The sequence below is a fragment of the Simochromis diagramma genome, unplaced genomic scaffold, assembly GCF_900408965.1.
Source record: "Simochromis diagramma unplaced genomic scaffold, fSimDia1.1 OVJJ01000205.1, whole genome shotgun sequence".
NCBI lineage: Eukaryota > Metazoa > Chordata > Actinopteri > Cichliformes > Cichlidae > Simochromis > Simochromis diagramma.
The window spans coordinates 15234203-15261369 of NW_024386782.1; the positions used below are offsets into that span (position 1 = coordinate 15234203).

Genomic DNA, 27167 nt, shown 5'->3' on the forward strand with positions numbered 1-27167 from the left:
GTTGTCTGTCAAGCTATATGAGAAACTGATGTCTGGAACTGTGATTGGAGGATTGGTTGCTTTCAGGTTATTTCATGTAAACATTGTGAAAGTGTGTGGCATAAACCCATTTATACTATTTTGTTTTACTGTAAAGCACTTTAGTTTTAAATTTGCTTTAGAAAAATAAATATACCTACTTACTTTTAAACTGCTGTAATATCTCAAATATTGGGAAAATTGTAGGCAACCAAATCTTATTTATTCTTTTATTTTATTTCTATTTTATTTAGTTATTTATTTATTTACTTTTGTCTCTCCATGATAAAAGAAAATTCTTACTTTGGAATCAAAGCTTACATCTAAATGAAACAGGAAGGGATGGGCAGTGCTGTTTTGTGAAGGAACCGTTGCTTTAGTAGCTCAGGTGATGTAAGTGGGTCACAAGAGTCTTGCCTCCACTTGCTGGTCTTTCTCGCGCCAGTCCTTTTTAGATCTCGCGCGCGGTTTCGGTGTGTTTTCGCACGCTCTACTGTCGACCAATCAGAGGGCAGCTTTCCTAAGCGGCGTCCCGTTGCCATGCAGTTGTCCTGATGTCCGCTGTGTCCTGTCCGGGAGTGAGGGTGAGTTCTGCAGCAGATTTTTCACACTTTATTTCATTAAACACTCGCTTTCAGTGATGAAGTTTCAAACATAGCGTGTTGTTTCGTGTCGGGCTGCTCTAACGTTGCTTTACGTCATTGTATCATCATAAAATCATACCTGTGCTGGACAAGGTTTGGCTTCAGTAGTGGGACACCGGCAACATTAAGGCTAAAGCTTTGTACAAACATACATACATAGCTGCAGCCAGGTTAGTGAGGAAATATGAGTGAATAGTAGTTTTGTGTAACTGTTGGGAGGTCAGCAGACAGCTGTAGTTGCGGTAGTAACCCGACAGGAGACAGCCACGCCTGCTGTCCTGTGTGTCCAATCCCACAGCAGGAGAATTAGCATACCACCAATGGTGAGAGCCGGGCTTTCTCTCGGACTCTTATAATGTGAAGTTGCCAGATTTATCTCTCAGTTGCAGCACAGTGGAGTAAAGATAAAAAAGTGTGTCAAGTCGAGAAGACACTAGGATACCTCACCAGCACTGTACTGTTTGCGCTAAAGGTGGATTTGGATTTTATGTACAACATGACATTTGAGGAACTAAGTGCGGATTATTCTCAGGAAAGGTAAATAATTTGGATTATTTGTATTTTAAAGCTTGCTGTGGTTTATGTGCAGCTAATCGCATGCATTAATTAGATAAGTGCACGATAAAGATAAATCCAGGTTTGTGGGGGGGGTTGCCTGTAGCTGCTGTGTGGACGGTGTTTCTCAGCGAGCTGTCGGTGCTACAGTCCGGTGTCTTTTCAGTTAACCGCTCCGGTCGCGAGCCCCGGTCTCCACTTAGCTAACGTAGCTGCTGCTGTGTGCTTTTAGGTGACCGAAAAACACCAGACTTCTCACTGGAGAGCTAATTAAAGCTAGTCAAAGGGACTCAAACCTCAAAACTGACAAGAGTTAGCTTGTTTTTTATTTTTAGTGGTTAAACAAACTTTGCACGGCTGTCAGTTGTGCTCTAAGTCAGGGAATACCGGCTGGTTAGCTAGGAGTCCGGTTAGCTAACGCTACCCAGACAGAGTACGGTGGGGGTTTTCCTTGGGTTTATGTGTGTGTGTGTGTGTGTGTTAAAACTGCTGTTGCAATGTTTGTTAAAGTGAAACTGTGTGTTGCAGAATGGACACGGTGGCCAAAGCTTTGGAGGAAGTCCTCACCTCTGCGCTGCCACAGGGAGGCATTACAGTCGGCGTCTACGAGGCTGCCAAGTCGCTCAATGTGTAAGTGCAACGTACCTGTCCTAAAGTTTGCAACAAGTTGCCCCTGTGTGAAAGCAGCCCATGCAGCATGTACATGCATGATCTCATAGACTAACAGCGCCTCTCTCTCTTTCCCACAGAGACCCTGATAATGTGGTTCTGTGCGTCCTGGCTGCAGATGAAGAGGACGTTAAAGACGTGGCCCTGCAGATCCACTTTACTCTCATTCAGGCTTTTTGCTGCGAGAATGACATCAACATCCTGAAAGTCAACAACACCAGGCGCTTGGCACAAATATTGGGTGGTGGGGGAGGTGGAAAACAGAGCGGGGGCGAACCTTTGGACCTCCACTGTGTCCTTGTCACTGTAAGTGTCTCTTCCTCTATCTATGTGGTTTTATAGCTAAAACCATAAGAATTTTGTGCACATGCCTGAAACTCTTACTCACATGGGAAACATGTCAGTACTTGTTCTTGTGAATTTAGTAAACATGAATATGACTCCTCCCTCATGACTTCTGAGGAATCACGGTGGAGGAAAATACCTTGAATCTACCAGCACATACAGGAACTATCTGTACTTTGAAGTAAACAAATGAACAGGCATTTACATACTTTTGTTTATATGTATTTTTAGAGCCCACATTCTACATCATGGAAGGACCCAGCTCTGAGCAAACTGAGCAGATTCTGCAGAGAGAGCCGCTGCATGGACCAGTGGGTACCCATCATCAACTTGCCTGAACGATGAACTTTAACCAGCGACAAAAATGTGTCCAGAGACGAATTTTATCTGCACACAAAGAGAGGCGTGAACCCTGATGGACACAGATTACCATCCAAAGATCAAATTCCAAAGCACTGCTGATTTGGGGGGGAAGAAAATTCCTGGAAGAAAAGAAGGGGAAAAAAAACCTTGCTGTCTGTATGAGATGATGTCTTTAAAGGATGAGGAGGGGGAAAAAAAGCAGGGGTTGGATTTTCACAGGACTGTTTGGAGTTGCATCTGTCAGCCTTGGCAATCGAGATGAGACGACGAGGTTCTTGTATCATCACACGGTGGAAATGGCATTGTTTTTTGTTTTTTTTCTTCTTTTCTTTCTTTAAATGTGACACTGGCTGGACACAGTACAGACGGATACTATCATGTGTTTGTTTGGTAAAGGACTCTGTGACGGAGAAGTCAGAAAAGTGTGGGGAAACCAGAACGTGGAGCCGTTGAGTGGACCAAGGCCTCGGCCTCTCTCTGCAGAAACAAAGCACTCGTTGAAACACTGGACCTACTGCAGTTTCACTTGTTTGATTAAAAACTGTTAATGTTCACTTTGCTGTTGTGATAATTTATATTTAAAAAAGAGAGAAAAAAGGGAAGGGCTACACATCCAGTGAAGACATTCTGTGTATCTAGTGTTTCTAATACCAGCTGGCTTCTTGCCACAAGTGAAATAGTTCCTTTGTTACAATTTAAATTATTTCTAATTATATTTAAGTGTATTTATGTTTCTTTTCTTTTTTTCTTTTTTTTTTTTTATATATATATAAGAAATATTTGTAATATCGGAATACGAGACACTTATCTGTATTGGTGTCAATAAAAGTATTTTGTTTTTGGAACAAGAACTGCGTTTGTTGATCTCTCCTTTGCATTTCTGGAAATTTTAGCAAAGCCGAGCTGAAATGGGACCTTTAGCAAGTGGATCACATGTGGATCACAGGGGTCATGTTGGCCTCAGTGCCATCTCTGAGCTGAAGAGAACAATAATCCTCGCAGCTCTCTGCTCCAGCTTCTGCCTCAGTCAGCAGGACTTTGCTCATTCATCCAAACAGGTTCCCGTTTCACCAATACTCTGATTTGTTGTTGGCAGTTTGCATTTTCACTAGCTGACTTCCTCGGGAGGGAGGGGGGGGGGATCACGTACCACACCATTTTAAAAAAATTAAATAAAATATTGCAGGTCTCTTGAGGGTTTACTCAGAATATGCTGGCTTCTCCCCTCAGGACCAGTAATGTGCAGAGAGTCCTTACTGGAAACAGGAGTGGAAAAAAACTTGGAGCGTATTCTAAACAAGGTTTTGGCACGCAACCTCGTGCAAGATGATCTGGAGCGCTCCCGCCACCCCCTCACCCTTTCCCTTCCCAGCTATGTCACATGCAGGTGATCTCTCTGGAGTTGAGTTTCGATGATGTCACAGGGCTGGAGTCAGGCGGGCAATCCCCTTCTAAAAGTGCACAGTCATAATCACGAGAAGGGCAGAAGCCTGTCCTTGAGTTGCACAATCCAGTTCAGCCTCTGTGTGAATTATTTACTGCTGCTCAACTTGACTGGCTTGCTTCTCTGTAGTCAGAGTGAATTTACTAATTCTTTGCCAGTTTGGTGGGTTTTGTGCTCTACTTAAATCTCACAGTTTGAGCTGCATATAGCAGAGGACTGGACTTGAAAACAAAACCCAGTGCCTCAGTAATGCTTCAGCTGGTCTCTGTTTTTACTACATCACCCAGAAGCCTCCACTGCACTCAGAAATGCAAAGTGCACTTAAAGCCACTCCTAAGTGCTACCTAGATCAGAATGTTCCCCTGCCCTAGAAAATTTCCCACAGGCCCTGTGGTTTTACAGTTTTAGCTGGCACCGTGTGAAAGGTCGCCCGGCTTGTGACTGCAGGAAGTGATGCTGACTGATGTAACGTGGCATCTCTGTGATGGAAAGAGAAAGGTTATTTTAAGATGCGAGCAGCGGAGGGCTGATGTAAGCCCTGTAATACCACTTTTGACTTCCTTTGAAGTTTATGCTGGATGTTTTTCCCTTTTCGCGATCGTCACCTGGTGGTCGTGTGCTACTGCAGGGAAAAGTTCACTGTTATTTAAACACAGAGCAAAGTTCAGTTAGATGCTGAGTCACTCTGAACATCGAATATTTGGCTTGTGCTGATGTAACCTAATATCCTGAGGCAGTAATATAATGAATTGAGATTTGAACGTACTGTGCGCTGTCAAGATCAATTATCATTTTAATAGGTGCATCTAGCCAAAAATCAGTGCTGTTTAACCCAGACTCAGAGAGGTGTTGGTTCTTCTTTATGGCTATGTAAGGCTTTTTGATTAGGCTGCGTTATACTGAGATGCTATCCTAATGGCAAACAAATTAATATCAACAAGAGGACACACCTGTCACAACAATACATATCAGCTGCACAACCGTATGAATTTGACCCGTGACACATTTATCAGCACTGTTTAAACATTGCAGGGATGTTGCACAAGACTTGATTTACTCCAGCCAGTAAAGTGCTGTCCTGCTCTAAGGATTTTGCGTCACAGGGGGACGACTATCTCCTCGAGATGAAGTGTCAGAATATAGACGGGATGGATGATTACACCCTAAGGTATTTAGGAGTTGTTTCACTAACTGTGTGGGCTCGTGGAGCTTTTAAGCTGGTGGGTGCATGACAGCCAGAGCAACAAGTGAATCGGAAAAATTAGGCCACATCTATGGAAATGGTAAATATTGATAAGGTACATTTCACCAGTCGCACCTGTCAAATTTCATGCTAGTTTGGAGTTTCGCTTATGTTTCATGAGCTCAGCTATAAGCAGTGGTGGAAACTTACATGACAGTCCCAGTTACATCGGCATGACCAGTTTAAACGTGGTTTTCAAAATAAAAGCCACAGAGAGTTCTAGGAATGTAACAGATGCTTTGAAGTCTGATTTATTTTCAAAAATAAAAGCCTTCTATTTCAGTTTTCCAATGTTTTGTTATATAACTTTAAATGCCATCTCAATCCATCTTTTTTAGCGAAAAAGTTGTGCAGCTTTTATAGTAGCAACAACCCCACCGTAATATTTCCAGAAATTGCATACTCTAAATCACTAAAACTAATAGATCGCATCAGGAGTTTCAGCATCATCATTTTTATTGTCACATGGGGCCCTCATGAAAGTTCCTGCAGAGTTTTACACAGCTTTGGTGTCAGTATGCTGAATCATACTGACTGAGAATGCCTATTAGTTTATAAGGGCATGCTGGGCCTTTAATCATGTTTCTATATTCTAATGTTATCATTGTGAAACTGAAGCTGTTATATAAATGAAGCCAATTAGAAGTTTCTGAAATGTTCCAAAGTAGGAGTGTTGATAACACAAATAATAAAGTGACTGACATACAGGCAGCACTAGCGTGAAAGTACTCTATTATTTGCAGCACTGTTTATGGGTGAGTTGTGCATTACATATTGTAACTTAAACAGGAAAAGTACAGATTAGCTGGCAATGGAGAGATAAACATGCAGCTGGGACTACCAGAGGAACTGAGGTGCAACTGCACTCCACACCCTCCATCATCCAGCCTCACCCTGCCCTTCCTCCCACACATCAGCACATTCCTACACACTGACACTGTAACTGCCAGGACAGATTTTCACAGTGGGGCACATGGTCAGTGAGCTACCCTGCCAGCCGCTGCCCCCCCCCAGTCCCAACTCTCACATTGCTGCACAATGACAAACTGGGATTACTGCAGTGGCCTTCAGGGGCATTCATGCCTACAGATGTCTGTAAAACATCTTTTAATGGATGCTTTTACATGCCACCCCACCAACAAGTTTTTGATCTTATCATAGCTTTGTCAACTTGAAATGGGCCTGTTTTTATTTGTCATATGTGTAATGTTACAATGGCAGATGCTAACTGTAATAAGGTCAGGCTTCAGAGTCCAACGGTCATCTCAAGTACACAACCCTGGCTGTAAGTACATAAGCCTCTGACACTTTCTGTTTGTTTATGAGGGCCAGCCAATCAGAGGAAAGCCCACAAATTTTTTATTTGTTTGTAAAAAAAAAAAAAAAAAAAGCACTATTTTCAGCTGCAAATCTGCAAAGGTACTTTAGTAGAGTCGGTTAATAAAAACATGGAATTAGAAATGAGAACAGGTCTCCCCTCTAAAGTTTCCATTACAAGTCTCTATTTTTAATAGTCTGTACAATACTAACGACACTCATGTTTCCTGCAGTGACATTTGATCTCTGAGGGACGAGCACCGTGAGAAAACAAGAGGAGAGTTTCGCCTGTGTAGCTTTTGAACAATAATAGGTGACATTGTTTTGGGGTTTGTTTTTTTTTCATCACTACGTGGCTGTATGTGTGAGAACTGTCACATCCAGCCCTGTATTTCTGTAGTTGTTACAATAGCTGACAATATGCCATTCCTGTATGATCTTCCCATTGTGTGGAGCAGAAAACGTAAAAAGCTCTGTACCCACCAGCTGCCATGAAACAAGGTCAGAGAGACCCAAGAGGCCACCAGCAGAGAAGAAAAACAGACTCTCAGGCTAAGCAGGCTGTGCCCCAAAATAGTTACTATCCAAGAGTGGTGGAAATCAGAGTGTTGCACTTTCTATATTTAGCTTTGCACACGGTTTTTAAACTGCCCTGGTGAGAGGCCCGAGGTCTCTTCTCTCCCAAGTAAGAAATACATACATGTCTAATGAGAGGAAGTAGCCCCAGATAACACTATGGACATGAGAGGCCAGCATCGGGTTTCTATTCTGCATAAATCTCAGCATGGATAGTAGCAAGGCTATGCAGCACGGCACGTTTTTATTGAGATATTAGTACAGTATTGGACTGTAGGAATGCTTCACTTTATTAATTTCAGTTAAGTCTTCATACAAATGTTGGAATATTAATAAAGACAGTTATCAAAATGCAGATTTTGACAATTAAATTAATCTATAAATGGTACAATAAGGCTGTTACAGAGTCACTGTGAATGGACAGAAATTAGGACATGGCAGTGGTCATCTGAATTTTTTCCTTAGGAGGCATACAGGACTCGTTTATTGCAAGTAAGAAGAACTGACAGCTTAGACAAAAATCATAAAAAAAATAACAATACCATTGATAGTAACACTAGATCTTGCTGATTTGAAGACCTGAAAGTACCCTTTGGAGAAGACAACAATACCAAAACTGCTGAAAAGCGGAGCACCTGGTAAGTGAAACACAATTTTAACAAGTTCTGCTCGTGACATGTAGACAAAACCCGATGGCACAATATTGTTACAAATCACTTTCATCCCACAGATAAAAATTGATAGAAACATCTTTAAAGAAAGTACTCCCAAGTTAGAATGTTCTTCATCATACAAGGCAAACATAAGTAAGGCTTTAGAGTGAAGAAGATTTGAATTAATACTATCTATTCTGTCTTTTTTTTTTTTCTTATTGTAAAATTCACCATAGCAGATATTTTTCTCCCAGCAAATCACAACATACAGCACATGCCAGACCGACACCCTCCATCCCCACAAACACAAAAGTGGAAAACTAGAGCAGTTTTAAGAGAGTGGTTTAAAAAAAAAAAAAAAGTAAAAATAAATCAATGCACACACATTACGCCCACCTGGTGCCAAAACACTTAAAGATAATGATGTGCACGTTCATTTGACTAAGACACTTGTGATGAGCGAGCAGGCGGGGCTGACACTGAGTAAAGATCGCTAGCACGTTTTGTCTTGAGCATCCTAAAAATAACGTACCGCAGAAAGTTTTTACAAAGGACGGCTAAAACAGTCAAATTCAGACACCATTAAAATATTTCTAATATGCAGTGTCATTGGTTTTCTTGGTTTTCTTGGTCCCGAGGTTTTCATTACACAGTGTTGCTTCATGTAAATCTGAATCTGAGCACTGATTATCTTTGACCAAAGGTGTTTATATGGAATGAATATCAACATGAAGGTTCATTAAATCAGCTAAAGGAAACACTATACAAGGTAATTATACTGCAAGGAGATTTTACACTATCAGATTACAGCTGTAGTACCAGAGAAGAACAGACTGAACTGAGCTGGATGCAGATTATGCAGAAGCAGCTGGGGGCTGCTGCAGCTGGGATGGGTTGTAAAATACTTTGCGTTACTGGAATTTAACACTAAGTGTTACTGCTCCAATCCAAAATCCATCACGGTAACATCTGAGCAGAACCCGCCCCTGAATTTAGTAATCCAAACCGTACAATACCGGTGGCACTTCTTTCTGAAGCTCTCACTGTTCTCCTTGGATGACACACTTTAAAGGGCAGGAGGGACACTTTGGCTGCATGAACCCATTTAAGGCAAACCAGGGAGACGAGTAACAGTCGCTGCCCACCGGAGATGACGTTGTGCACATATCAGGAAAGACCAAAATCCATCACTGAGGATTGCAAGTGCTGTTGGGACATTTCGACAAGGATATCTGCTTTGATATTACGTACTTGGAGGCAACGTTTTGTTAGTGGTTAGAGCTCAAACTGAAGAATGGGTCAATATTTTCAGTGAATAATACAGGGCTGCTGGAACAGGCACACAACACATGGTTTCTGAACACATGGTAATGATTCGATCCCAGTCCACTCCTCCAATTTCTCCCAACACAAAGAAATACAGGAACATTAATAAGCCAAAACAAACAAACAAACAAACAAACACACAAAAGAAAAAAAAAAACAGATAAAGGCTAGGTGACATCCACTACAATATAGTGCAGGGTTTTTTTTCCTTGAAGGGGTTGTCTGAAGCAGGGATGCCCGTAAGGAGAGGGTCATTTCTGGCGTGTTCGGTGCAGTAGTTCATAAGGTCTGCAGAGGCCTTGGATACCTGTGGAAACAATAAAAAATAAATAAATAAAAAAACCCATCACATACGAATGGAGAGAGCTTTTAATGGATGTCTTTGTTGCAATGCGTAAGCACACAAAGTCAATCCATTTGTAAACACAACACATATTTATGTACTGCTCAACAATTATATGTTCAAAAGCTTTGGATCTTTAGACTGGTTTTAGAGTACGGCATCACATCTATTTGAGATGAACATGTGAATTAAGGATATCCTTAAAAACTCTAAGCACCACTGTATCTAAACATGTGACCATCGTGTCTGTCTCTGCCAGGTTTGATGGAGTAAAGACTCTGAAAAAGGAATACAAATCACTAAACAAATTGTAATTTGTATTCCACAAAGTGGCTCAAATTCACGAGTTATCATCCAATGCTATTGCTTGTGTAGAAGCAACAACTTTTAAGAGAAGCAGTTGTGTGATTGGCTGGATAATCCCATGTACACATCTCACATTTGACCAAAAACAACAATTTTTCCCCACACTCCATTCATGTTATTCTGCAGAACATAAACATGTTTTTAAATGTGTATTTTATTTGTTAAGGTATCTCGTAACATTGAACATGAGCAGTTCACTACACTTTGAGCCATAAATTCTATTTTATTTTATTTATATAGTGACAAATCATATGTAAAGAGAACATTACACCCCCCAGAGCAAGCACCCCTGGACCATATGTTGTTGGTGGAACAGATACATAACATAGAACAGGAGAGGTGGCTTGAATGAGGCACTGTACCTTTATCCTCTCAATGCTCGCCTCTATTCTCAGCTGGTTCACCGTCCGTCGGGCATGGGCGATGTTATTGGAAGGGTGAAGCTTTGAAGACATCCTGGGCGATGCAACACTGCAAGGAAGAATGGAAGACGACTGGATGAGGAGGAAGAAACAGATAAAGAATGCAAATATGTTTTTGGTAAGAATGCACTGATGTAAGAGGCCAATAAAATCTAGTTTTGTTTTCAGTTCCTGCACTTCTATCGAAATGATGATTCCAGTCACTTGGCACTGAACGTGTCTCAGGTGTTCATCACAAGCTATTAAATGATTTGACCTTATGTAGTGCATGTAATGTGTTGCATACCAACAGCTCTATGGCACACAGACAGGCCAAACATCCACATTTCCTTTGAAATATGCAAATTTTGTTTTGCCAGTGCATACTTGCAGCAAAAGTATGTGAGCTGCACACACTCTGCTACCTAAGACAGTTAATGAAGATCAGAATATGCATGATGTGTGTGTTTGCACCAAAGGCCACAAAGAGTTCAGAGTTTTTCTGATAATCATTAACACACAGAGCGAACAAGCCCGGACATAATTCACAATCCAGCTCCGATGTCGCTCTTGTGCTCTCTTGCTTCCTTTTATTGCCACGTGTCTGTGTTTCCCATAAAAACAGACTTATTTCCTGTAACATCTTTGCATAACACACAAATGCCTTCTTGTGACACACCTTGCTTTGACCAAAACCTTTCTCAGCAGAGAACAGGAAGCCTAAAGTACAGCTTCTCAGAAGTTTGTGTCGAAAGTTTGTGCAAACTGTGACGTTTAATTTAAATTAACAAACAGTGTGCGTGAAATATATAAATCAATCAACCTGTATGCAGTTACAAAAAGGCAATGCTTTTTCATTCAGGCCTTTTAAAAGTTGCCTTAGAGCGTATTTTTGGTTTTTACACTCTAGTTTTAGCTAAATACCTACAGGGCTCTATTTTCTGCTTTGCAGAGATACCCTGGCGTTAAAGCACAATCTTTACTGATTTAGAAACATGCAAACAGAAAAATACAAACAAGTATATTATTATTACTATTACTACTGTGTATATGTTTTGGTGCACAAATGCTCCAATTACTGCATCCGCTCTGAATGGGCACAGGATTGTGTAACGAGGCCTCGGTCACAGTAACTGTAAATGATACAGGAAGGTGCTGTAAACGAGACACACATGAACTTGCAACAGCCACAGACAGTCCTAAAGCCAGTTTTAGTCCAATGCAAACATATTGCAGAAAATGTTTATTTTGTTAGACCCTGTCTGCAGGATGTAGTCAGTCCAGACAGCGTCTGATGCTGTAGCCAAATCACACTGCTTTTCATTTCAAGAACAAAGAGCGAGGGAGGAATACAGACAAAAAACAGAAACGTGAAGGGACGGAAGAGTTCTCCTGGGAAGTGCCTGATTGGAGTTTTATTTCCATCCAATGACAAGTAAAGACTTCAAAAGAGTGAGTTTGAGAGATGACTCAAAGTGCTGAAATGTTATTGATATCTTGTGAGACATCAAAGAGTCTTGCGTCACAATCTGAGAGGGTAGAGACATCCTCATCTTCCTCATAAAGGCGAGCCACCAAAAGGTGAAGAGGACAAAAAAATCCTTTTATCTAAACATTTTGAGTCCAAGTCTTTGTTTTTTTCTTCTTTTCAATGTGTGGAGGAATTTTGTGCAAGGGACATGCCCAGGCTTAGATTTTTTTCTTTTATTATTATACTGAAAGAAGCAAAGATTTTGTTCCTCACTTCTTGACACAAAAAGTCTCCACAGGTATAAAGTTCCAGACTGCACTTTTACTTCACCTGCTCCAGATGGGCTATCATTTTCCTGCTTCCAGATAAAATATTCTGGTATCTTGGCACTATCAAGCAAAACCGACTGCATAGTGCAATATGCAAACACGGCCCAACAACTGCTGATCAAGTACTACAAAGAAATACTGCGATAGAATGAGAAATGCAAACAAGCTTCACACGGCAGGTCTGAAGTACAAAAAAAAAAAAAAAAAAAAACTTGGGCTGGTCCTTTCTCTCAAAAACCTCTTCCTGCAGAGAGGCTAATCATCCATGTCTTGAGTTAAAGACTGCTATTTCAGGTTCAGCAGCAATTACACATTCTGCAAAAGAGAATAAAAGGGCTCTTAATCACAGATCAGAGGTGCAAGTAAAACCAAAGCAGATTAAAAAAGGTACCACATTTTATTTTGCTGCCAAATTAATTTAAAGGGTTTAAAGGGAGATTTATTCTGAAATTTTACCAAGTTTTTCTCTTTTCTGTATAAATGATGCTGTGCTATGTTAAGTGATCGTAACTTCTCACTTTTCTATGTGCACACTGTGTCTTAAATAAGAAAACTTCCATCATTCTGCTCACAAGTATGCAGTCATTCAGGTGTGTTTTAAAGATATTTCCAGGATTGGACGTCCTAGCTAATTCACCCCAAGATCAGAAGAACTGCAAACAACCCAAGAGCTAAATCTCAAATACAAAGTCTATGTCTGAACACACCACAAGCCTTCTAAATGATGCCCTTTCGATGTACAGACTGTTGATCCTTGGCCATAATGTTTGGCCATAGTGCATGCTGTGTTTGATGAAAACCATCAGGACCAACAACTCCTCCCAGCTGTCAAGCACGGTGGTGGAGGCATAATGATTTGTGCTTGTTTTGCAGCCACAGATCCTGGGCACCTTGAGGATGACCATGAACTCCTCTGTCCATCAAAGTATTTTACAGAAAAATATGTATAACGACACAAAAGGATATCTGTGTAGTCATCCAGTTCATGGTAATCTAAGGAGCTTGGAAAGAAAAGAACAGTTCCTTAGAGCTTCTTCAGAACTGAAGAAGCTTCTCAGATGAAAGGTGAAATGTCTTCAAGAAACTTAAAGATGTCCAGTTGTTTTTCTTTTCAAGCTTCAAGATTACACAAAAGGATACAAAAAGAACAATTATACAATTTTTCTGTAATGTTATATCTGTCTCATAGAAAAGATAGCACCCAGATTCGTTGGCCTAATGAAAGATGTCGACAATAAAAATTTGTTGATGCAGAATTTTATTGTCGACACATCATATCACGTAAATCTGTTTATGTAACTGCAATACACTGCAGGAAACTATGCGGGCAACTATGCGCCTATATTGTCTGCCAAGGCAGACAATATAATTCTGTTTTGTTCTGTTTCACTAGTACTAAGCACAGGCGTGAAGATGAGTTCGTCTTTTAATGAGGCTCATGCACCTCTCAAATGGCTGAAGTCATGACAAAGAGCGACTTTTGCATTGTTATCAGCAGCTGGGAACATCATCTCAAAAATAAGAGAAAGCCCCACTGCAGAGCTTGTCCACTGCAACTGTGAATCCATGATGAATTTATCTGTTAACATTGGTAACTTGTTATTTTGGAGTGGAAACTAAATCTTTTGGATTTAATGTGAAAATTTATTTGAACTTATGGACAGAAGCCATTTTAGTTTCCTATTTTTAGTTGGGGTTTTTTTTTTTTTTTTTTGTTTGAATACTACTAGCACTTTAATTTGTGTTACTTAATACACTGATTATTTTAAAATTAATTTCCTGAGTCGTTATCTTAATTTGCTGGTGATTCACAGGTGGAAGGAATAAGGTGGGGAAAGGTACCTGGAGGGAGCCTGGAAGAAGAGATCTGCTCACAGGAAGTGGAGATAAGAGTTGTTGAAATAATCGTTGCATAATCAAATAATCAAAGAAAAACTTGCAGATTAGTCGACTACCAAAGTAATCTTTGCTTGCAGGTCTAACACCAACCCATTATTTAAATATTAGTTGCTGTCAGTAACCCTCAAGTGTAATAAGTATTTAGACTGAGACACTTTTTAAAGCTTTGGCTCTCCACATCTGAAGACTGGCATGTGAAGGGAACTAAAGAGACCTCCACGAATGTTATTTAAGATGAAATTAAGACAGAATTGAAAGTTTACTACTTTGTGGAGATCATTTTAATCAGCATGTGTGGTAGAAGAAAGAGGCAGGACTCCCATTGGGACTCAGAAGTGATTTCTGTAGGTAAAATGAGTCAAACAGTGCAGCCCCTGTGATGTGATGCCAGCTACCACCAGCAGCAGCCGGGCTGAAACTCTATGGGAGAGCACTGTGAGCATGAGTGTGTGGCATTAACCACCACCATGTACATACAGAAGCTGGGCAAAAAAAAATTACCTTCAAGGATCAGAAAAAGACCACCTCTTTTACAGCACAACACACATGCATACAAGCAGGCAGGACCACCTACTGCACAGAGCAGCATGGGCCCGCCACTCTGCTGTATCTTACACATACAAACCTACCCGCACACATGCCATTCATTAGCACGGTGTTCAAAGTACCAAGAACAGGGAACCATTATGAGTCAATGCTATTAACAGCAACACTCAGAGATGAAAAACTGTGTGTCTCACACTATTACTACACTGCAGCTTAAACCCAAAAAACCCTCTTAAAATCGGCTGACGAATACAAATAACATACATTAAAGGCTAAAAGAAGAGTCAGTCTGTGTGGTCTCTTCAGTGAGTATCTCAGGCTTTGTAGATTGGAGCAGCTTTTGTAATAAAGTAACACTGCTTTAGGGCTTAAGTATTGACAGCTGTACTTCACACTTTAACTGACATAAGGTGATGAGAGGCAAGCAAGGATCAGCCTTTTACGCATGAAAAGCTCTACATTTAGTTGACCCAAAAATGACAGATTGGTAATTGCAGACTGCGTTCTTCTGCAGATACACCAACTGGTACTGTCTTCGGTAAATGATCGGTAGGACCTTTTCAGAATGGGTGTTATTATTTGGGTTGTGGAGGAGCTGGAGGAAAAAATGTCACAGTAACCTAAATGCTCAAAAAGCTTGGATTATCTCACTCCTGCGCGCATGCTAATTTGATGCAAAAAACGAGTGCTCACAAAAAGAAACTAAATAAAATTCAGACATAAAAATACAGAGCTAAGCAAACCCATGCAGGCCAGGCCATCTGAGCATGGAGTTTATAGCATAGCGGTGAGAATATAGTAAAAGACTTGGAGGCAACTATGTCTTTGATGATTGAGAATGGATGTTTGTAGTGAAGGCTTTTGAGGTCCTTTTAAAGTCAGAATCCTTTAAATTTTTATCAAAGCAAGCTCAGCTTTCTGACGCCACTCCTGCAGCCACAGTGATCCATTCACTTTACACTGAGCAGTTGCAGTTACTGAATGTAGTTGTTTTACCATGGGCAGATTCGACCTTCACAATACCTCCTGTATTTTTAGTCTCTGCTGATGCTAATACAACATTTCATTCTGACACAGGGAAACACATTTCATAAATTATTTTTTTTCCTGCAAGTACAGAACATGAAGGACATTACTGAACTGTCAGATGAAGAGCTGCAACCTAATCTCAAGTAAGGAAACAAACTGTACCGTGTCTTGCTGCCGTGTGGGAGCTACTTGTTTGTTAAATCAGATTGATCCTGCAATTACTTCTTCACTCTTGCAACAATTTTTACTAAAGAAAAAAGAAAAGCATAGACCATGCGCTCTGATGTCGTGTTTCTGACAAATTGGCTGCACGACGAGTGCTTTCTGCAGTATTAAACTACATCTGCTGACATTATGCATGTGCAAGCTGCACATACATGATTATGCACAAGAGCCTCTTTTTTTATCTGCAAAAATATAAATCACATTTGATAGGTGATTATTTTAAAAATACTTGAAAATCTACTGTCCAGACTGTAAGTGTTAGTGCTTTTCCAAATAAAGCAGTGAATTGTGAAAATGCAACATACAGACAGATGTCTGCAGCTTTGAAAAGAGTTTAAAGGACTCCAGCCACACGTCATTATACTAGCTGTTCCCCTTTCCATACAAACACACACACACGCACTTAATCGTGCTATCTTTCTCAACTACAACCTTCCCCCTGCCAGTAGGAGTTTCCTAGTCTGCAGGCAAAGCTAAAAGTAGATCTCTCATACTTTGTGCTGCAACTCAGCACTTTTCCAGCTGAGTGAAAAACCGTCTCCTGCTGTACCTAAAACATGTCCCTCAGAACTACTCTGCAGCCTGCTTTACTATAAACACTGCCCTGTTCTCATAAGGTAACAGTGCTTATCAACCTTACTAATACTCAGTCATCAGTCCTGATGCTGAGTAAAGCGTGATTGTGTTTATAAACTAGAAGGGAGACTCTGGCTGCAGAGTTTCTCAGTCTGTGAAAAAGAAGGGGTGAGGCACAACACAGACGTGGCGAGCTTATACTTGTTTTATACTGTGAGAACCACAAGCCTGACATCACTACTTTCCCACCAGAAAAAAGAAAGAGGTACTTAATAGGCTCTGGTTTGTCTGTCAGCTGCTGTTTGGCAGTTAAAACAGCAATGATTTTGTCTGCCAAAGAGACATTAGAGACTTGGGACCTTTAACACATTTTATGCAAATTAACTGCACAACAAACTTCTTCTTCAGAAATGCTCATTAGCATTACTGTGTTACTATAACATTTTGCAGGCCCTGACAACACACAATTTTGCCATTCTTGATAAGACTTATCATACGCAACAGCTGGTACACGAGCACCAGGGCATCTGCCATCCTCATTTATGAGCTTTGTTGAAACAACTCATTGAGTCAGCAAGTCGCTTTGCAGAAATGTTCATTAATAATTTAGCATCGCAGGCTTAGGGTTAGGTAACGTTTTAGCCACATGCAAATGTAAAACATTTTATTTAAAAAAAGAAAAAGCTTCCTTTGTCATTGAGTTTCATACATTCAATTATGCCCAACATATTCATTTTTTATAAGCTCTCCATTTGTGTATGCCAAATGGTTGAAAACTACACTTCCTATAATGCCATATTCAGTTTGCCTCTCAAAGACACCCATGTTAAAATGCCCAATTCTACAGCAGAATTAAACATGTTTACAGTTTGGTATTAAGAAAGGTTTCTTTTCTTTCCCTCCTTTATTACAACTGCATGAGACTGAATTTACCTATAACTCACCTGTTGAAATTATATAAAAGCATAAACGTATTATGGGTTGCATTAATAGAGACTTTGCATGACAAGGAGTTGATGTATAGGCCATAAGGTATCAGCTACGGGTTGTTTCATCTTAAGCTTCAGTCACAGGACCAAAGACTGATCAGTGATCATCTGGAATCCACTGGTCAACCAACAATCTGCAGTGATTGCTAGCCAATCAGCGGGGAACTACATACTTTTTTCCTTAGCAGCCAGAGGTTGCTAGGGGGCCACCACCACCACTTTCTACGTCTGTGCGATTGAGGCCTAATTTGATTCACTGTAATGAACCCTTCAAGCATCTTGGCCCTCGGGTTTCTTAGAGTATTGGTAATTCTTGGACTAATAAAATGCAGGTAATTGGATTAAAGACCAGTAAGTCTTTGTTTCAGACTTGATGGGTGAAATATTTACATTTTTCTTAGTTTAGAAAAATCTTAGTTCAGCATAATAGCCGTCTTCCATTATACTAAAATTATCAAAGAGAAACTCAAACCAATTGATGACATCACATTGGTTATATCCATCTTTTATACACAGTATGCAATGGATCGATAAAAAGAGAAGGATGTTAATCTAAACCTAAGCTTAACTCTAAATGCTGGTGATGCTGGTGACTTGATCGATGTTAAGAAATTAAGCATTTAAAGCACTTTGGATGTAGAAGGTCTGAACAAAAAAATAATTGAAAAAAAATAGAAGATATGCCCAAATTGCTAAATTTGGGAGGGTGGCTGCTGCTTAGTCACTAGTGATAAATGTATATAAGGGTTCCAGGTTTAGCATTTGCACATACATTGACAAGACACAGAGCTGCAGCACCACCCCCAGAGCTGCAGGTTTGGCTGCTAAGATAAGTGAAGCTGACTGACCCCACCCAGCATACTGGCTGCACACTCTGTCCACAGGGAATACTCGGAAGTTCAGTGTTCCTTATGATTACCAAGACTGCTTGATTGAGATCAGCTAACAGTCATTTCTATCCCTGCGCAATCAGATAGTTTCCAGGAAAAGCAGCAGGACCGTTCAAAGATTAATGGAAAGTTGTTCACATAAGACATGTGGTGCTAAAAATAACACAGTATATTTCATGATACAGTTAAGTTCAAACCCACATACTATGGCTTCTCAGAACTAACTGCACAATCCTGTAACTTCTGCTGCAGACTGACTGGATCAACTAGTCTAATCACCTTGCAGTGTCTCCACCAGCAATTCAAGCTGCGCCTTACATCCATCCATCCATCCATGTCTGCATAATAAATGTAATGAGGGCTTTTAATTAACTTAAAAGAAAAAAAAAAAGGGTATCAAGTATATTTATCTTTGGCCAGTAAAGTTGATTTCGATTAATAGTTTCAGCCATGACAGTAGACACTGTGTTATATATACACATACATCTGAATGCTAGCAATGCAGAAAATCCACATAATCATCACTACTTCACATTTCAGGTGTCCTGAGACATCAGCATTCACGTGACTGCCACGAAAAGATGTAAACCTTCAAAGAAAAAGACAAACAAAACAACCTGAAAATATGATGCCTCCAGCCACAGCTGTTGCCAGTAAGGAGGCATAAATAACAATCCAGCACACCGGAGCAAACTGCAACACAGTCCCACAGTGTCTAGACAGAAGACTAGACTGGACTCATTTCTCCAGGGTTTCTAAATCCTGAATTCATGCACAATTACTCGAGGCTCATTCTTGTCCAAATAAAGTATGAATGATTCCTTGTTTCAAGCACAGACTGAATGGCTGAGAAGTTTTGCTGCAGAAATTGCAACTCAGCCCAGTTTTTCTACAAAGTCAATTCAAAAGCACTAGAAGCTACAAAGGTGCATGGAAAAGCTGCACATGAAGTCAGATAAGTTGGGTACATCCATGAAACGGCAAGTAAGAGAATCAGTGTCCTTAAACATGATGTTATTTAGGTCAGGACTGTGTGAACATAGCTGCTGTACAGAGAGTGGCTGATACAGCGCACAAGAGGAGCAGCATTTGTGTCAGCGTCTCTGACTGCCTGACATAATGACAGATAACAATGATAATTGAGAGGACAAGCAGGACCGGTATGTAAAAACTAAGCAGGGCCAAGAACTCACATGACGAAAGAAGGCAATCTCAACCTAATTAGATTCCACTCCAGACACAGCTCACAGCCCAGAGAGCTGTGTTCACACACTCACTACTTGATGTGAGTGTGTGAAAAAAAATCTTTTTTTAAAATTACTTTTGTTCTTGTTTCCTTTTCTGTGAACTACGATTTTTCATCACGATTAAAACAATGGCCCAAATTCTGTCTTTGAGTTATTTGTCTTTCTCACACACACATCACTGAGTCATGTGGCAAAATCTGGCTCCCAAACTGCTGAATGGGCTATTTTCAGCAGGCAAGGTCAGCCATGTGGTGGCCCGTGGCTATTGTTGACATCGCAAATTATCAGTTGTGCAATCCTAAATGTGGGTGTACTGTGGTTTAAAGATTAGGGCTGAATGTCGACTAAGTGTAGCATAGGCAAGTGAAGGTTTAATAGGTACCTGAAGCAGGTGTGGTGGGAGTTGTGTTTGTGAATCCCAGGATACAGAAAAAAAATCTGTGACCTCCTTAACTGCAGCAACAAACATGGGTAACATAAAACAGTATAGTGCATTGTAGCATCTCAATTCAGATCAAACAGTTCTTGGGGAACAGCTGGAGGCAAGTATCCAATGGGAATCTTCCAAGGATTTTTTTCTGTTTGCATTTGCACTGCTAATAGGAAATAAGATGCAATAGTCTAGCTAGCAGCTGATAATGTAACATCCTTTTATTTTCTTGTGATACCCTTTCAACCAAGTCATTTTCTCTCTTTGCACTGCTTTCTTTTTGCAGTAGATGCATATTAGCAAGTTCAAGTAAAATGAAGCCCAATACAGCCTGGAGTTCACTAACAGTAATTTCTTCTGGGTATTGTTCAACTACTTTAATATTTTACTGATATTTACACTTTTTCCATAATAAAGGATACCTGTGCTGCATTCATGTGTTCAGCCTAACACCCTACACTTAATCTGGGCTTATGTATGTCACTCAAAGTTCCTGTTATCCTCAGAAAGAATAAAAACCTACCTATTTTATGCAAACACCGAAAATTTGGGGTACTATGCCTGAAGGTTCCTGGAACTAATAAAAGTTTCCTATATTAGACAATAAGTAGAGACAGCCTTGAGCTGTAACTTCAAGCAACCTTTCATATCAAAAGTGCAGTAGATAGTGATGTGCAGTATGGGTTGAAACAGATAAAATGATTAAAGGGATGATCCAAAAAGATCACAAGTGGCTAACATGAGGGCCTCAAGAAAGTCTGCAATCTGCAATACGCTGAACGTAAGAGCAAAGAATGAGAGATATTTGGTCTTTCCACTGATGTAACTGTCAAATGGCTCCTTGCATTCCTTCCACAGGAGGGGCCAGAAATAATGAAACAACTATGTAAACGACTTTGTTGATGCTCAACAGCCTTTCAGACATAACTCCTGGCTTTACATGCATGATGTCAAAATGCTAAGAGCAGGACTTAAACTGACGCAGAAAGTTGCCCCAGTGATATTGTTAGCAGCTAGAGGGCATTCTAAAAATAGCCAGCAGCTCTTTGTTGCTACTGGCTGGTTGCAATTGGTTCAAGTTAAAAATGACACCCAACTGTAGCTGAATATGACCAATTTGGGCACCATCCAGATTAGCAAGGACTCGACAGCTTCCATGTAGTTGCCCGTGAGCCTCTGGTTCCCCAGTAATGGGTCATTATCGAGCCTGGAGCAGCCCAAAACAAACAGAGGCCTGTGGCAGATAATGCCCTCCGGACGTCATTGCAGACGCACAGAGAGTGACATGCAGGAGACATGGGCGACCTAGGCAAAGAGGCTGCCAGGCAGCGTCTCTCTCTGCGCTGCCTTTGGAAAACAAACAACATTGTTCTCCAAAAACTGAACAAAAGAAAGCTTAGTGCAAGCCGAGTGGAGTTTGCTGGAAATGGATGCAGGGAAGGAATGAATGGCGGGGCAGAGAGTTGTGTGCTTGCGACCGAGACTGAGGGAGAGATAAGAGTTTGTATGTGTGCAGGGGAGAGAGAGTTCAGCTGGAGAAAGCAAGCTGTGCAGCTGTGTGTATGTTGCATTTGGTCCTGTGCCAAATATCTGCTGCTAGAGACTGCTATAAAACTTAAAGCTATTGTGAGTGCTTTGCCTCTCGCCTCAGTCCCCCTTGCCTCTGAAAGCTACTATTCATGACGAAGGCAGAGAGATACTACACAATGGTGCTCCATTTCTGCCCCAACACTGCCTTGCCTATATGGAACAATAAACAGACGTATTCGGCCTTTCCAGGCGCCACCCCTGAGCTCAACAGACAACATTTATGTCGCTACTGCACCGATGGTGAAAAAGAAAAGGGCAAAGGTGTGTAGTTAGTTGTGCCGCAGATTCTGCCTGATCCCAGCTGGAGCTGATGCAGGAAGCGTTAAGCAACAGCATGCATGCATGGAATAATTGATAATGGCATAGACGTCACAAAGCTTATTAGAATACAACATGAAGGTTGTAAAGGAGATTGTTTTTTGAGCAAAGAGGAAATGGGATTAGTCAGCTGGTGACATAAATGGGGATGAGTGTGTGTGTGTAACAAAGATTAGGTGTGTAAGGAGGGGCAAAGTCCATTTATACAAGTGTATATCTGTAATGCCCCCTGTATGGCATTCAGGTATACACGTATATTATTTTAAAGCAAATTACTACAGAATCTGTTCTGAGGAAAGTTAAGCAAAATATAATATTCAAGTACTAAATCTTTTGTTGTTGATCAACAGCAGCCAACAGCCATGTAGATCAGGACAAAGGGATCAGTGGTGGAAAATGTGTGCGTTTGTTTTTCAGGATGCTCAGGTCAGAGAGAGAAAGAGAGAGGAAAAGAGAGAAAGAGGTTGAGAGAGAGGAGGGGAGCAAGGGAGGGCGAGCGCAAAAGAAAAGGGGACAAAGACAGAGAGATAGGAAAAGACAGAGGGAGATAAAAAGACAGACACATACAAAAAAGAAAAGAAGTAAGAAGAGAGGAAAAAGAAAAGATACATGGTAAATGACTTGGTTCTTCTTTCTACTCAAAGCGCTTTACCTCTCATCCACATTGTACAGGCATTTTTTTTTTTCTGTGTAGAAGTGCTTTCTATCTAATATTCACACAGTCCTACGAGTTGCTCTCGATGCATTCGATAATGAATGCATCGAGAGCAACTCAGAGCTCAGTATCCTTGGCATGCAGACTGGAGCAGCCAGTGATCGAATCACCAACCTTCCTTGATGACCTGCTCTACTTCCTGAGACTGGCTACGGATACTGACTACGGAATGGAGCAGTTGTCAGCCACCTCCTGTACATGGATGACATCAAGCTGTATGCCAAGAGTGAACGAGACATCGATTCACTGATCCACACTACCAGGCTACCAGGCTATACAGCAATGACATTGGAATGTCGTTCGGACTGGAGAAGTGTAGTCGAATGGTAACAAAGAGAGGGAAGGTAGTCAGAACTGAGGGGATTGAACTACCAGAAGGCAACATTGCAGACATAGAGGACAGTTACAAGTACCTGGGGATCCCGCAGGCGAATGGGAACCATGAAGAGGCCGCTAGAAAAGCTGCAACCACCAAGTACCTGCAGAGGGTCAGGCAAGTCCTGAGGAGTCAGCTGAACGGTAAGAACAAGATCCGGGCCCGTGATCAGGTACCCTGCTGGGGTAATAGGCTGGCCAAAGGAGGAGATAGAAGCCACTGACATAAAGACAAGAAAGCTCCTTACCATGCATGGAGGGTTTCACCCCAAGTCCAGCACCCTGAGGCTGTACGCTAAGCGGAAGGAAGGGGGCCGGGGACTGGTGAGTGTCAGCACCACAGTCCAGGATGAGACAACGAACATCCAAGAATACATTGGGAAGATGGCCCCAACTGACCGAGTGCTCAGTGAATACCTCAGGCAGCAGAAACCCAAGAAAGAGGAGGGAGACAAGGAACCATCATGGAAGGACAGGCCCCTGCACGGTATGTACCACTGGCAGATAGAGGAGGTGGCTGATATCCAGAAATCCTACCAGTGGCTGGACAAAGCTGGACTGAAAGACAGCACAGAGGCACTAATCATGGCAGCACAAGAACAAGCGCTGCGTACAAGATCCATAGAGGCTGGGGTCTATCACACCAGGCAAGACCCCAGGTGCAGGCTGTGTAAAGATGCCCCTGAGACAATCCAGCACATAACAGCAGGGTGCAAGATGCTAGCAGGCAAGGCATACATGGAACGCCATAACCAGGTGGCCGGCATAGTGTACAGGAACATCTGTGCCGAGTATAACCTGGAAGTCCCGAGGTCAAAATGGGAGATGCCCCCAAGGGTGGTGGAGAATGACCGAGCTAAGATCCTGTGGGACTTCCAAATACAGACGGACAAAATGGTGGTGGCTAACCAACCGGACATAGTGGTGGTAGACAAACAGAAGAAGACGGCCGTAGTGATTGATGTAGCGGTTCCGAATGACAGCAATATCAGGAAGAAGGAACACGAGAAGCTGGAGAAATACCAAGGGCTCAGAGAAGAGCTCGAGAGGATGTGGAGGGTGAATGTAACAGTGGTCCCCGTGGTAATCGGAGCACTAGGTGTGGTGACTCCCAAGCTAGGCGAGTGGCTCCAGCAGATCCCGGGAATAACATCGGAGATCTCTGTCCAGAAGAGCGCAGTCCTGGGAACAGCTAAGATACTGCGCAGGACCCTCAAGCTCCCAGGCCTCTGGTAGAGGACCCGAGCTTGAAGGATAAACCGCCCGCAGGGGCGTGCTGGGTGTTTAAGTTTTATATATATATATATATATATATATATATATATATATATATATATTAGGGGTGCAACGATACACAAAATTCACGGTTCGGTTCGATACTTTGGTGTCACGGTTCGATATTTTTTCGATACAAAAAAAATGTTCATGCCTTTTTAATTTGTCATTTATTAAAATTATAAATATATATTTTAACTCAAAGGTACAGTTTTTAAATTTAACCCTAACCCTTGTGCGTGTTTTTTATTTTGACAGCGAATGCGCACCTGCGGACCACTTATGTGCAGCCCTGGTTATTTAGCTCGTCATATTGCAGCCACAGAAATTATTTTGTCCATGAAACCATAAAGCTGCACTTTCTTTTTGCCTTATAGTCTGATTTGTCATAACTTCTCCGTTTTGTGGTAAGCTTTTCTTTGGCTGTCACTTCTTCACCCTGACCTGTCTTATTTCTCTCAGCAGAACTAAAATATATATGCTGCTGGTTTTACACGCTCACTCACATAAGCTCAGCGATTCTCTGCGCGATCAACCTCTCACATGTTTAAGCTTGCTGCGGGAGATTTCACTTGTCATGTTTGCATAGTAAGCTAACGATTAATAAGACGATGTCAGAGGAATTGGTGCACAAATTGTCATCACTCACAGATCAGTGCTGTCGCTCTCTATACACAGTTCGCACGATTGCAAAGTGAAAGCAAAAAACAAGCGCAAATTCAAACGCGATTTCAATATGTCACATATTGACAGTGGCTCACCGATGCCAATGACATAATTACCCAGCTACATTTCCGAAAGAATGCAAAAGCATTGACATATATTTTTCCTTCCTACAATAGCCCGACGGGCAGGGAAGAGATAGATTTTGGTAGCCCGACTGAAAAAATCGCTAGCTCCAGGACGTCGGGCTAGCGATATTGCAAGCCCTGTATCTGATTGAGGAATCACTCATCTTTGGAAAAGAGAGTTTATTACAGAGAAATGGCTCTTTCCAAAATAAAAGCTATACTATACGCTTCTTCTGGGCTATATTCTCAGCAGCATAAGGAGAATCATGTGCTAACAGCTGTCTAAATGACTCGGCTAAAGTTAGTAGCATGCTTGTTGTTTTTGTCTTTGCACTAGGATGATGTCGGCGTAAATGTGCAGTCATATTCGTTGTGTTCCCACTAGTGCTTTCAGGTTAATCTCGTTGAAATGACCTTAACGCCACAACACGGCAAATCTCCGTTAACAAGCTACCGCCGATCGCCCCGTGCATGGGGCTAGACGGCCAACACGTTAACGAGCTAACTGCGCTAACACACTAGTTCCCACCCATGTAATTGAGCATTGCATGGCACATCCAACATACTGTTTTACTTTAGTCCATGACGCGCTTACCTTCAGGGTCATACGTCACATGAAAACCAAAATAATTCCAAACGCCAGATCTGAATGAGGGTGGGGGAGGTCCATGTTGCAAGGAGAGCTTAACTTCTGTCTTGCTAGCTTGCCCTGCGCTCTTCCTTCTGACTATGCTGTCTGTGTTGAGCGCTCAGTGGATCTGCGCTCGACAGTGCAGCCTAGGCGGAGTAGTCGAACGCAGATTCACTGAGTGCTCAACACAGACAGCATCGTCAGAAGGAAAGTTGATAAAATAAATTACAAATGTTGTATTGTTCGATACATATGCGTACCGAACCGAAAGCACTGTATCGAACGGTTCAATATCGATACGAATATCGTTGCACCCCTAATAAATATATATATATATATATATATATATATTCGACTACTCCGCCTAGGCTGGTGCATGGATATTCATAGGTGTTCCCTTTGCTTCTACTGTACTTTACCTTTATCATTTCTGCTGAATCACTGTATACATTGGCATGCCTTAGCCTTTATTACTCTGTTTGCTTTTCTAACAAATGTTATGAGCCATAAATGCAACTGGAACACAGCTCCAGGGGAACAGTGAGCACCTGCATCTACATTTAAGAACACTTGTATTTCCCATTAAAACTGACATGAGCCACTGTTGTGCCAGTGCCTCATTAATTCAGCAGATCCCCGAGAAGCCATGCTCACATGGTGAAATTTATTTGTGTGCAAACTTCTCACCTTTGTCATTACAGATCAGAAGTCACGAGGCCACATGGCTGTGGACTGTGGATGTTTTGAACTGCTTCCCTTACGTAAAACCTAGATAAGTGAAAAATAATCCAGAGGGCTACAGAAATCACAGAGAGGAGACGAAACCTTAAACACTTTAGAAGTGAGAGGAATCAGGCTCTTATGAAAATTTATAAACTATACCCAGGACACCAGTTTTTGCACAGTTTAAAAAACAAAACCAAACCTGAGCAACACCACCTGAGCATCAGCCTTCCTCCAGCTTACAAAAAGTGTGGGATGACTTTACGTGTCATGAAGAAGTCATGTGGGCTCATGTTTTATCTATTAGCAGTGACTGTACATGATTCAGAACCCAATGATCCCCATTATCTGCTGGTAAGAAGGGACATTACTGCACACGCAGGGACAGGAATGACAAGCATGTGGATAGCAGACAGATATCTCCACATGACCACTCAAGTTAAGTTGCATGAGAAGGCGACACACACACACACACACGCATACAGAAAAGAAAACTGAAACAAGCTCATAGAAAGTGTCAGCAGAGACAAGAGAAGTGCTGATCCCTGAGTTATTATTGGAAAATGCAGCAGTCACTCTGATAAATGCATACTCCTTATTGTACTGACGTTAAAAACCTTATTAGACTTGATGCATACTAATATATTTCCTATTCCAAAGTGATTAGGACTATGGGGGCATAAGTACTTATTACAGTAAGCTCTACATGCATTTACTGTGCCACTGTTTCAAAGTCCAGGTAAATGATTTTATCATCACTTTATGACAGCAGTGGAGGCCTCTGATAGGGTTGAGCGGGAAGAGGCGCAAGGTCAGGAGGACAAATGTTTATGATCAGGAATAATACATACGTCA

General features: G+C 41.5%; 2 protein-coding genes across 2 annotated transcripts in view; one reads left to right on the plus strand and one right to left on the minus strand.

The window, feature by feature from the left end:
* The first annotated feature begins 1032 nt into the window (after positions 1-1032).
* gadd45aa (growth arrest and DNA-damage-inducible, alpha, a) lies at positions 1033-3184 on the plus strand. The gene is made up of 4 exons (XM_040022150.1): positions 1033-1199; positions 1746-1847; positions 1967-2192; positions 2463-3184. Exons 1-4 carry the CDS (start codon positions 1150-1152, stop codon positions 2574-2576), a joined length of 492 nt encoding a protein of 163 aa, XP_039878084.1. The 5' UTR covers positions 1033-1149; the 3' UTR covers positions 2577-3184.
* Positions 3185-7440: 4256 nt separating this feature from the next.
* The window catches only part of gng12a (guanine nucleotide binding protein (G protein), gamma 12a), a 34908-nt gene continuing 15181 nt past the window's right edge, over positions 7441-27167 (minus strand). Inside the window, exons 2-3 of the mRNA XM_040022151.1 lie at positions 10225-10333; positions 7441-9460 (exon numbers count right to left, since the gene is read on the minus strand). Of these exons, the coding sequence (XP_039878085.1) occupies positions 9335-9460; positions 10225-10317 (219 nt within the window). The 5' untranslated portion in view covers positions 10318-10333 and the 3' untranslated portion in view covers positions 7441-9334. The remainder of the gene's footprint in view (positions 9461-10224; positions 10334-27167) is intronic.